Source organism: Ascaphus truei, chromosome 1 (assembly GCF_040206685.1).
Source record: "Ascaphus truei isolate aAscTru1 chromosome 1, aAscTru1.hap1, whole genome shotgun sequence".
In the NCBI taxonomy this organism is placed as follows: domain Eukaryota; kingdom Metazoa; phylum Chordata; class Amphibia; order Anura; family Ascaphidae; genus Ascaphus; species Ascaphus truei.
In genome coordinates, this window is record NC_134483.1 from 353406114 (window position 1) to 353417747 (window position 11634).

At 51.9% G+C, this 11634-nt stretch overlaps 2 protein-coding genes across 2 annotated transcripts; both read right to left on the minus strand.

Moving 5' to 3' along the window:
- Positions 1-433: 433 nt before the first annotated feature.
- On the minus strand, positions 434-2310 carry LOC142498609 (ATP-dependent DNA helicase Pif1-like). The gene has a single exon (XM_075606858.1). The coding sequence runs from the start codon at positions 2308-2310 to the stop codon at positions 688-690; it is 1623 nt and encodes a 540-aa protein (XP_075462973.1). The 3' UTR covers positions 434-687.
- LOC142498673 (uncharacterized) lies at positions 2307-4772 on the minus strand. The gene has a single exon (XM_075606973.1). The coding sequence runs from the start codon at positions 4770-4772 to the stop codon at positions 2307-2309; it is 2466 nt and encodes an 821-aa protein (XP_075463088.1).
- Positions 4773-11634: the final 6862 nt, after the last annotated feature.

Here is an 11634-nt window from a genome sequence, read left to right on the forward strand (position 1 = left end):
AGGGCATGGGGGGAGCAGGTGATGTGTCCCCCTTCTGCCCGATCTCTGTGGCTGCCTGTGTGTGTGTGTGTGTGTGTGTGTGTGTGTGTGTGTGTGTGTGTGTGTGTGTGTGTGTGTGTGTGTGTGTGTGTGTGTGTGTGTGTGTGTGTGTGTGTGTGTGTGTATATATATATATATAGTGTGTGTGTGTGTGTATATATATATATATATTTTTTTTTGTATGTGTGTATATATGTACTGTATGTGTATATATATATATATATATATATATATATATATATATATATACTAGCTGAGAGACCCGGCGTTGCCCGGGATGTGAAGCGTGAATAAGTATGTGTAAATGTTGTATTGTAAACTTGTAATGTTATGTGAATGTTATGTAATATATATAAAAATTGTATTTGTGAAAGAAAAAGAGTAGAAAGCACATGTATATGAGGGCAATTTTGTTAAGTGTATGTTAATTGTTAAGGTTGTTAGTTATGAAAATGTAATTGTTGTAAAGGCTTGTTGAAATATGTTTATGTCCATTGTTGAGAGTAGTGTATTTGATGTAATCGTGAAGTGTGTGTTGGTGAAATTGTTTGTAATAAAAGATGAGTGCAGTGAATTGAGTGAGTGATTGTTTTGTTGATGTTGGTATGATAATATGTAGAGATGATGGAAATGTACCAAAGTGTATGTTCATTGTAAGGCTTGTTTGTAAACCACATTTTTGGTAGTTCCACTTGGAGCAAAGATGTACAATTGTTGTGGGGATCCGACTCTAGAGCACGCAACATATAATTGGCCGTGGGAGAAACATGGTGATTGTAAGTTTATACCAGTGCACTTGATTGATTGTCCTTGTGCTTTGTTGATGGTGATAGCAAAAGCTAGTTTGATGGGGAACTGTAGTCGTTTGAAAGTAAAAGGCATGTCTGTTGGAATGAGTGGAATGCGGGGGATGAAGACATCTTGGCCTTTGGCGTTGCCAGTTAAGATAGTAGCTTCAATTAGGTTGGGCATCAATGTTTTGATGCACAATCTGGTTCCATTACAAAGGTTAGGTGTGTGGAGGTTGCGAAGTAGCATGATGGGTGATCCAACTTTCAGACGAAGGTGATGTGGTGGCATTCCAGATGGTTCCAGGGAGTGTAGGAATTCAGTTGGATAGTTCACGGCTTCATCGTTATCCACAACTGTATCTATTGAGTTGTATTGAGTAATTGTGTTTGGAAGAATGTCTTGAATTGCATTATTTAGGTCATTGACAGAAGTATTTTTGGCAGCAAGGATGGCTCTTTCACAGAGCCACTGGTGGTTTGTGTAATTGCGTAATAGATTTGGATAGACGTTATGTATGAGATCTTGAAGTGATGTCATCATGTTACAAAAATGTGTGGGAAAAGCAATTTCACCTGATGTTAAGTCAGTAGGTAAAGTACCTTCACCAATTTGAAGAAGGGTGTCTGCAAAAGCTTGGTCATTTGAGTGGCCCAGAAGTTGTACTCGCATATTGGTTGTTAATGGGAAATGTTTAACATGTCGCCATAAAATAGAGGACTTGAGGCATGCATGAAGTTCGTCTGCTGGTGTGGATCGTGGGATGACTGGAAGTGTTTGTCTGAAATCACCAGCTAAAAGAATGACAGCGCCACCCATAATTTGTTTATTGTTGCGCAAGTCTTGCAAGGTTCTATTAAGGGCTTCAAGTGCTTTTTTATGTGCCATGGTACATTCATCCCAAACAATAAGTTTGCAAATTTGAAGAACACGTGCTTGTCCAGATGTTTTGGTGATATTACAGGTTGGATTTTCTTCATGAGCAATGTTTAGCGGTAATTTAAGAGCTGAGTGCACAGTTCTTCCTCCATCCATAAGAGTGGCTGCAATGCCAGATGATGCTAGTGCAAGTGCAACATCATTGTGCATTCTGATTTCGGCTAGGAGTAAATTAATGAGAAATGTTTTGCCGGTTCCACCTGGAGCATCAAGAAACAGTATTGCACCTTGTCCGTTGTTGATGTGCTCCATGATGTTCTCATAGGTGTAAAGTTGTTCAGCAATTAACATAGGTTTTCTTGTTGCAACATATTCTTTGAGCAGCGAAATATTGTATTGTTTCTCTCGCATAAAGTCCGTATTGAGTACATCGTTATGCTGACGTTGTCGAGCTTGCAGACCTAATTGAAGGAGTGTTTTGTTATTTATAGAGAGACATGTATCTTCTAACAATATGAGTACCTCGTTGAAAATCTCAGGTGAAAAGTGAACATTGAGTGATGGATTGTCTCTCTGTGCTTTGGCAAGTATATCTTCACTCATGCTTTCTCTATATATGTGTCCCATAGAGTGTTGGGGTTTGATGGATTGCAGGTGGTAAGGATAATGGCAAAAAGGTTGCGAATTTTTACTGGTAATGAGTGTAATGCAGCTTCGGCTAATGTAGTATTCCAGTGTTGATCATCCTCTAGTAATCCAAGTTTTTGGCAAGCTTCTCGATAAGTCTCACAAAGTTGACCGTTGACATTTTTAAGAGCGTCAAATGAAGTTGGGCCTGGAATGGTATGAAGTAGCATTCGTAGAAAGAAGCATTCAGCGTTGTTTGGGTGAACTGTGTACACACGGCCCAAGGCATCACTTGCAAGGGCATCAGTTCCGGGAACAGCTATACCCTGCTTTCTTTTCTTGAACATTTTTGTTGATGTATTCCAAGTATAATATCGTGGAGTTTCCGGATAAAGCAATGTCCTTGCAAAAGAGTCGTGTTGACATAATTGAAAGAAGGCAGTTAAAGTTGTGTTTGGTGGTTGAGCAGCAACTGCCTCTGCATTGTGAGGTGTGAAGTATACTCTCTGTCCATTTTCTAAATGAACAGTGAGGTGAACAACGGTTGGGTGTCGTTCGTGAATGGGAAAAGGTAAAATCCTCCAAACGGCTTCATTACTACTGATATATCTTCCCAGCTGGTAGAGCGTAACTTCGTCCCTGATGTGTTCATTTGTTATTCCAAAAATGGCCATGTCGCTTCCCTTGTTGACATACTTGCAAATGTATTTAATAGATTTAACGGAATTGCAGTATTCAACATTAATGTGTGCGTTATACATTTTAGTTAGAAGTGGACAATATGGAACAACCCATTTGTTGTCAACTTGGATGTTTTTGTTGCCTCGAATAGTCATTGTTGCTGTGTATCCACCGTCTGTGGGAGCGCGTTTTCGATATTGAGGATATCCATCATCTCCACTTTGTGTGTCTGCAATGAATGGTTTAGGAAATTTTTTTGTGCATTTACCGTCTTTCATACATGGTGCCTGAATATTAATGTTTCCACATGGGCCATGAATCATATTCTTTGTGACTATTGCAAATAGTATTGGGTCTTCTTCTGGATGTGGCAACTCTGCTGAGATAACTTTATCGATGTCTATGGCATGTATTTTTTCTTTGAGCCATATAAGAATATGAGCATGTGGAAGACCTCTTTTCTGCCACTCAATTGAGTACATCCAGCATCGTGTTTCTCCAAAGACATAAGTCTTAGTGATGATGTGAATTAATGTGATTAGTTTTTGTCTAAATACTCTGGCAATTAAGTCGTGTCGATCGCTGTGTGCCTGTCCATGCGCAAGTTCAATTTTTATTTCTGGCCAAGCTGGATTACATGTAAATGTAATAAAAAAATCTGGTCGTCCATACGCTCGAACATATGCCATAGCGTCTTGAGCATATTCGTGCATGTGTCGAGGACTTCCTGTGAATGTTGCTGGTAGAATTAACATTTTGCCTATGTTGTCAACGTGACCATCATTGCCAACAGCATCCTTTAGATGTATGTATTGATCAACGCGAAGTTGTTTTTGATGTAAACGTATGTATAGAAGACGCTCACTTTCAATTTTAGCATACATGTCAACAATAAACTGATGAAATAGTTGGCGACAATGTAAAATGTGGTTTTGCGATGCATCTCGTATCATTAATCTGTATGCGTAGAAGTCCATAGCGGAGACCGTTTTTTTAGTGTTTGCTTGGGAAGCTGGGTCTACTTGCATGATGTTGAAGTGATAGCCATCGTCCCCGTTCCAAAGTATGAGAGGGTATTGAAGAGCATCATATGAGCGATGTGTTTCACAAATGCGTGTGAGTGAATGAGCACGTCGCTGAAGAATGATGTCACGTGTATTAAATTGTTCCCCTGCTATAACAATAGCGACTTCGTTGATTTGTGGAGCATTAAAGCGACGTTCATGTTGGCCCACTGGTGTTTTGTCGGCTCTGATAATGACTTTATAGTCATCAGTTGGCATGAGTTCAAGTGATGTTTTGAATGTGTTAATGAGATGGTTGTGTTCATGTAACATCCTTTGTAAGGAGATGACAATATCACGTCTTGTATTGGGTATCCAATGGCATCTTTGATCAGCTTGTTGTTGTTCATCACCCATGAAGTAAATTTGCAAGAATTGTGGATCTTGTTCTGGTAATGGGAGCAGAGAGCCAGCCCTGTGGTAAACTTGACCTTGTACTTTGAAAGTAGTTTTAAATCCTATTTGTTCCACTATAGATGTAGCACCAAAGGATGTCATTTGGAAACAGGAGTTGTATTTGCGTATGTTTTGTAGAAAATGTTTAGATTCTGAAGTTGTGGCTGACATGTATGAAATAAGTGGATCTGGTGGTGAGTGTAGAGGTGGTAGGTGAACTTTGCCATTGCTGCAGCACATTCCAGCTGATTCCTTGTGGAATTTCTTTGCTTGACAGTAGCGGCATATAGTGTCCATGTGTCCAATGTTGACGTTTGGATGTTGGTGGTATAGTATGTGTGGATTATATAGAAAAGCAGCGCGTAGCAAAGTGTAATGTGTTGAATGCGTTAATGTAGTATGTGTGTGTTGTTGTTGTTCTTGTACTGTCTGTGTTGTTGTGTTTATTTGTGCTCTTGATGTGAGCCGTATTGTTCTGTCTTTAGCAAGGCGTGTTTCATGTTGTTGTTGAGTCTCTGTGGCTCTTGATGTTGTAGCTCGTAGTGTATTTTTAGCCAGCCGTATTTTCTGTTCTTCTGGTGTCTCTGCATCGCGTGATGTTGTACGACGTTGTTGTTCTTTTGCAAGGCGTGCGTCATGGTGTTCTTGTGTCTCTGCAGCGCGTGATGTTGTACGACGTTGTTGTTCTTTTGCAAGGCGTGCGTCATGGTGTTGTGGTGTCTCGGCAGCGCGTGATATTGTACGACGTTGTTGTTCTTTTGCAAGGCGTGCGTCATGGTGTTCTTGTGTCTCTGCAGCGCGTGATGTTGTACGACGTTGTTGTTCTTTTGCAAGGCGTGCGTCATGGTGTTGTGGTGTCTCGGCAGCGCGTGATATTGTACGACGTTGTTGTTCTTTTGCAAGGCGTGCGTCATGGTGTTCTGGTGTCTCTGCAGCGCGTGATATTGCACGACGTTGTTGTTCTTTTGCAAGGCGTGCGTCATGGTGTTCTGGTGTCTCTGCAGCGCGTGATGTTGTACGACGTTGTTGTTCTTTTGCAAGGCGTGTGTCATGGTGTTCTGGTGTCTCTGCAGCGCGTGATCTTGTACGACGTTGTTGGTCTTTTGCAAGGCGTGCGTCATGGTGTTCTGTAGTGTCTGCAGCGCGTGATATTGCACGACGTAGTTGTTCTTTTGCAAGGCGTGCGTCATGCTGTTCTGTAGTCTCTGCAGCGCGTGATGTTGTAGCACGTTGTTGTTTTTTTGCAAGACGTGCCGCATGCTGTTCTGTAGTCTCTGCAGCGCGTGATCTTTTAGCCCGTTGTTGGTCTTTTGCAAGGTATGCCGCATGCTGTTGTGTAGTGTGTACAGTTGGTGGTCTTGTACTACTTTGTTGTTGTTTTGCAAGGTGTGACTCATGGTGTTCTTGAGTTTGAGTGGATGTTGATGTACTGTGTGTGTCTCTGTGTTTTTGTTGTTGGTGTTCTCGTTGTGTCGCTCTTCTGATTCTGGCTCTGTCTCTTTGTTGTGCAAGGCGTGTTTGGCGCTGTAGTGTTTGATTATCAGGTGATGTTGTGTGTGTGTGTGTGTGTTGATGATTTTGTGTGTTATGATGCTGTGTGTTTATTTGTCCCTTTGATGTAGCTGGTGTGTGTGTATTGTATGGAAGTAGTGTGTGATGTTGCTGTGTGGTATCTGTTAGTGTTGATGTTGTGTTTGTGAGTATTTGTTGTTGAGCGATTGTGTGTTTTTGTGTGAGTTGGTTGTTTTGATTTTGTGTGTGCATTTCAAAGTGTGTGAAATTTGTGTGTGCATTGTGTGTTGTATTATATATGGTTGTTGTGTGTGTGTGCGTGTGAGGTTCATTGTCAGGGTGTGTATGTTTAGTTTTGCGAAGGTGTTTTTTTGGTGGCATGTTTTGTGTTGGCAAGAGGTGTTGTTTGTGTTGTTGTTTTGAAGTGCGGTATTGTAGGTGGTCTAGAGGTGTTTTGTTTGTAACTTGAGTTGTTTAAAGTATATTGTGTGTGTGTGTGTTGCGGTAGATGTGATGTGTGATGTTAGCGAAGTGTTGCAGTGTGTGTGTGTTTAGTATACTTCCTGATGTTGTTGTGTCAACGGAGACTTGGATGGAACAGCGTTCAGGTGTAGAGGTGTTCAAGGCATCCGGCAGTGGTCTGTGAAAGGGTTGTAAATGGGTTAAGTGTGACAGTATTTATGGTTGTTTACTGGTTGTTGTGTGGTGTGTGTGTGTGTTTGAATGTTATGTGTCTTGGTGGTTGATTGTGAGTGTTGTGTGAATGTTGTTTGTGTGTGAATAGTGTGTGTATGTGTACTTTTTTAGTGGTGTGTGTGAGTATTGGTTGTGTGTGAGTGTGGGGTTGGTGGTTGTGCGAGTGTGGTGTGGGTATGTGTTAGTGTGTTGTTGATTGAGTGTGGTGTTTGTGGGTGGGTGAGTGTGGTGTTGTGTGTTATGTGTTGGTGATTGAGTGTGCGGTGTGTGAGCGAGTGAGAGTTGTGAGTCTTGGGTGTGCGAGTGGTGGTGGGGGGTGTGATTGAGTGTTATTTGTAAGTGTTGGTTGTGTGTTGTGGGTGTATGTGTGAGTGTTGTTTGTTTGGTGCTCAGAGGTGTGTGTGTGTGTGTATGTAGGAATTTTTCTTGTGTGTTTGGTGCAGGTGTGTGTGAGTTATGTGTGGGTGTTGTGTGTGTTGGTGAGTTGAGTGTTTGTGCAAGAAATGACACAGACGGCTCCAGTTTAATTGTGTTCCAAATATAATTTATTTAAACGAAGAGCTGAGTTAGCGTGGCGTAGGGGGTGTGTTGCTGTACACGTTTGGGGGGGGTGGGGGGTTGATGTCAAAGGGGGTTTGGTGGTCAGCCGTATGAATTTAAATTTAATTGAGTGTAGTGTGTCTGGGAGCAAGGTGAAGGGGAGGTGTGTTTCCAGTGGTTAGGGTGTTGTTGGGGGTTAGGGGATTGTTGAATAGTTGTTGTGTGTGGCGTATAAGCACAGGAGTGTTGTGTGTGGATGAGGTGGTGTTGTGTGGGTGTGTGTGACTGTTGTGTGTGTGAGCTGAGTTGGGGAGGTGAGGAGCATCCCGCGATGTGGGCGTGGGGATGGGGGTTTATGTGGGCGTGGGGGATGTGTGCGTGGGGGATGTGGGGTGGGAGGGTGGGGGATGTGGGGTGGGAGGGTGGGGGATGTGGGCATGGGGGATGTGGGGTGGGAGGGTGGGGGATGTGGGCGTGGAGGATGTGGGCGTGGGGGATGTGGGGTGGGAGGGTGGGGGATGTGGGCGTGGGGGATGTGGGGTGGGAGGGTGGGGGATGTGGGCGTGGGGGATGTGGGCGTGGGGGATGTGGGGTGGGGGATGTGGGCGTGGGGGATGTGGGCATGGGGGGTGGGAGGGTGGAGGATGTGGGATGTGGGGTGGGAGGGTGGGGGGTGGGGGATGTGGGGTGGGGGATGTGGGGTGGGAGGGTGGGGGATGTGGGCGTGGGGAAGTGGGGTGGGAGGGTGGGGGATGTGGGCGTGGGGGATGTGGGGTGGGAGGGTGGGGGATGTGGGCGTGGGGGATGTGGGGTGGGAGGGTGGGGGATGTGGGCGTGTGGGATGTGGGGTGGGGATGTGGGGTGGGAGGGTGGGGGATGTGGGCGTGGGGGAAGTGGGGTGGGAGGGTGGGGATGTGGGCGTGGGGGATGTGGGGTGGGAGGGTGGGGGATGTGGGCGTGTGGGATGTGGGCGTGGGGGATGTGGGGTGGGAGGGTGGGGGATGTGGGGTGGGAGGGTGGGGGATGTGGGCGTGGGGGATGTGGGGTGGGAGGGTGGGGGATGTGGGGGATGTGGGGTGGGAGGGTGGGGGATGTGGGCGTGGGGGATGTGGGGTGGGAGGGTGGGGGATGGGGATGTGGGGTGGGAGGGTGGGGGATGTGGGCGTGTGGGATGTGGGGTGGGGGATGTGGGGTGGGAGGGTGGGGGATGTGGGCGTGGGGGAAGTGGGGTGGGAGGGTGGGGGATGTGGGCGTGGGGGAAGTGGGGTGGGAGGGTGGGGGATGTGGGCGTGGGGATGTGGGGTGGGAGGGTGGGGGATGTGGGCGTGTGGGATGTGGGCGTGGGGGATGTGGGGTGGGAGGGTGGGGGATGTGGGGTGGGAGGGTGGGGGATGTGGGCGTGGGGGATGTGGGGTGGGAGGGTGGGGGATGTGGGGGATGTGGGGTGGGAGGGTGGGGGATGTGGGCGTGGGGGATGTGGGGTGGGAGGGTGGGGGATGGGGATGTGGGATGGGAGGGTGTGGGATGTGGGCGTGGGGGATGTGGGGTGGGAGGGTGGAGGATGTGGGCGTGGGGGATGTGGGGTGGGAGGGTGGGGGATATGGGGTGGGAGGGTGGGGGATGTGGGCATGGGGGATGTGGGGTGGGAGGGTGGGGGATGTGGGCGTGGGGGATGTGGGCGTGGGGATGTGGGCGTGGGGGATGTGGGGTGGGGGATGTGGGCGTGGGGGATGTGGGCATGGGGGGTGGGAGGGTGGGGGATGTGGGATGTGGGGTGGGAGGGTGGTGGATGTGGGCGTGGGGTGGGAGGGTGGGGGATGTGGGGTGGGAGGGTGGGGGGTGGGGGATGTGGGGTGGGGGATGTGGGGTGGGAGGGTGGGGGATGTGGATGTGGGGGATGTGGGGTGGGAGGGTGGGGGATGTGGGCGTGGGGGATGTGGGGTGGGAGGGTGGGGGATGTGGGCGTGGGGGATGTGGGGTGGGAGGGTGGGGGATGTGGGCATGTGGGATGTGGGCGTGGGGGATGTGGGGTGGGAGGGTGGGGGATGTGGGGTGGGAGGGTGGGGGATGTGGGGTGGGAGGGTGGGGGATGTGGGCGTGGGGGATGTGGGGTGGGAGGGTGGGGGATGTGGGGGATGTGGGGTGGGGGATGTGGGCGTGGGGGATGTGGGGTGGGAGGGTGGGGGATGTGGGCGTGGGGGATGTGGGGTGGGAGGGTGGGGGATGTGGGCGTGGGGGATGTGGGGTGGGAGGGTGGGGGATGTGGGCGTGGGGGATGTGGGGTGGGAGGGTGTGGGATGTGGGCGTGGGGGATGTGGGGTGGGAGGGTGGGGGATGTGGGGTGGGAGGGTGGGGGATGTGGGCGTGGGGGATGTGGGGTGGGAGGGTGGGGGATGTGGGCGTGGGGGATGTGGGGTGGGAGGGTGGGGGATGTGGGCGTGGGGGATGTGGGTTGGGAGGGTGGGGGATGTGGGCATGGGGGATGTGGGCATGGGGGATGTGGGGTGGGAGGGTGGGGTGGGAGATGTGGGCGTGGGAGGGTGGGGGATGTGGGGTGGGAGGGTGGGGGATGTGGGGTGGGAGGGTGGGGGATGTGGGCATGGGGGATGTGGGGTGGGAGGGTGGGGGATGTGGGGTGGGAGGGTGGGGGATGTGGGGTGGGGGATGTGGGGTGGGGGATGTGGGGTGGGAGGGTGGGGGATGTGGGCGTGGGGGATGTGGGGTGGGAGGGTGTGGGATGTGGGGGATGTGGGGTGGGGGATGTGGGGTGGGAGGTTGGGGGATGTGGGGTGGGAGGGTGGGGGATGTGGGGTGGGAGGGTGGGGGATGTGGGCGATGTGGGGTGGGAGGGTGGGGGATGTGGGGTGGGAGGGGGGGGGATGTGGGCATGGGGGATGTGGGCATGGGGGATGTGGGGTGGGAGGGTGGGGTGGGAGATGTGGGCGTGGGAGGGTGGGGGATGTGGGGTGGGAGGGTGGGGGATGTGGGGTGGGAGGGTGGGGGATGTGGGCATGGGGGATGTGGGGTGGGAGGGTGGGGGATGTGGGGTGGGAGGGTGGGGGATGTGGGGTGGGGGATGTGGGGTGGGGGATGTGGGGTGGGAGGGTGGGGGATGTGGGCGTGGGGGATGTGGGGTGGGAGGGTGTGGGATGTGGGCGTGGGGGATGTGGGGTGGGAGGGTGGGGGATGTGGGGTGGGAGGGTGGGGGATGTGGGCATGGGGGATGTGGGGTGGGAGGGTGGGGGATGTGGGCGTGGGGGATGTGGGTTGGGAGGGTGGGGGGATGTGGGCATGGGGATGTGGGCATGGGGGATGTGGGGTGGGAGGGTGGGGTGGGAGATGTGGGCGTGGGAGGGTGGGGGATGTGGGGTGGGAGGGTGGGGGATGTGGGGTGGGAGGGTGGGGGATGTGGGCATGGGGGATGTGGGGTGGGAGGGTGGGGGATGTGGGGTGGGAGGGTGGGGGATGTGGGGTGGGGTTGTGGGGTGGGGGATGTGGGGTGGGAGGGTGGGGGATGTGGCCGTGGGGGATGTGGGGTTGGAGGGTGGGGGATGTGGGGGATGTGGGGTGGGGGATGTGGGGTGGGAGGTTGGGGGATGTGGGGTGGGAGGGTGGGGGATGTGGGGTGGGAGGGTGGGGGATGTGGGCGATGTGGGGTGGGAGGGTGGGGGATGTGGGGTGGGAGGGGGGGTGATGTGGGCATGGGGGGGTGATGTGTGCTGGGGGGGGGTGGATGTGGTTGTGGGTGATGTGTGGTGGGGGGGTGGGATGATGTGGGCTGGGGGGTGATGTTGTGGGGGGGGGGGTGAGGGGGGTGGGTGAGGGGGGGATGGGATGAGGGGGAGGTGGGGAGTGGATGAGGAGGGAGGGGGGGAGTGGATGAGGAGGGGGGAGGGATGAGGATGGGGGGGGGAGGGGATGAGGAGGGGGGCTGAGTGGATGAGGAGGGGGGAGAGGGGATGAGGAGGGGATGAGATGGGGGGTGAGTGGATGAGGAGGGGATGAGGAGGGGGTGGAGTGGATGAGGATGGGGGTGAGTGGATTAGGAGGGGGGGTGAGTGGTTGAGGGGGGGTGGAGGGGATGAGGAGGGGGGGTAGTGGATGAGGAGGGGGGGGTGAGTGGATGAGGAGGGGGGGGTGAGTGGATGAGGGGGGGGGGTGAGTGGATGAGGGGGGGGGTGTGAGTGGATGAGGGGGTGGGTGAGTGGATGAGTATGGCCCCGGATGAGCACCATGCGGTGGAGGAGAGGAGCGGGGGAGCGGGGGGTGTTGTTAATGGCGTGTATTTTACTCCGGATGAGCAGGATGCGGTGGAGGTGAGGAGCGGGGGGGGGGGTTAATGGCGTCTTTGTGGCTCCGGATGAGCACCACGCGGTGGAGGTGATGAGCGGGGGGGGGGGGTGTTTAATGG

Bases quoted from the DNA above. Each gene is read 5' to 3' on its own strand.
- LOC142498609 (XM_075606858.1), bottom strand. From the start codon at position 2,310: ATGAGTGAAGATATACTTGCCAAAGCACAGAGAGACAATCCATCACTC.
- LOC142498673 (XM_075606973.1), bottom strand. From the start codon at position 4,772: ATGGACACTATATGCCGCTACTGTCAAGCAAAGAAATTCCACAAGGAA.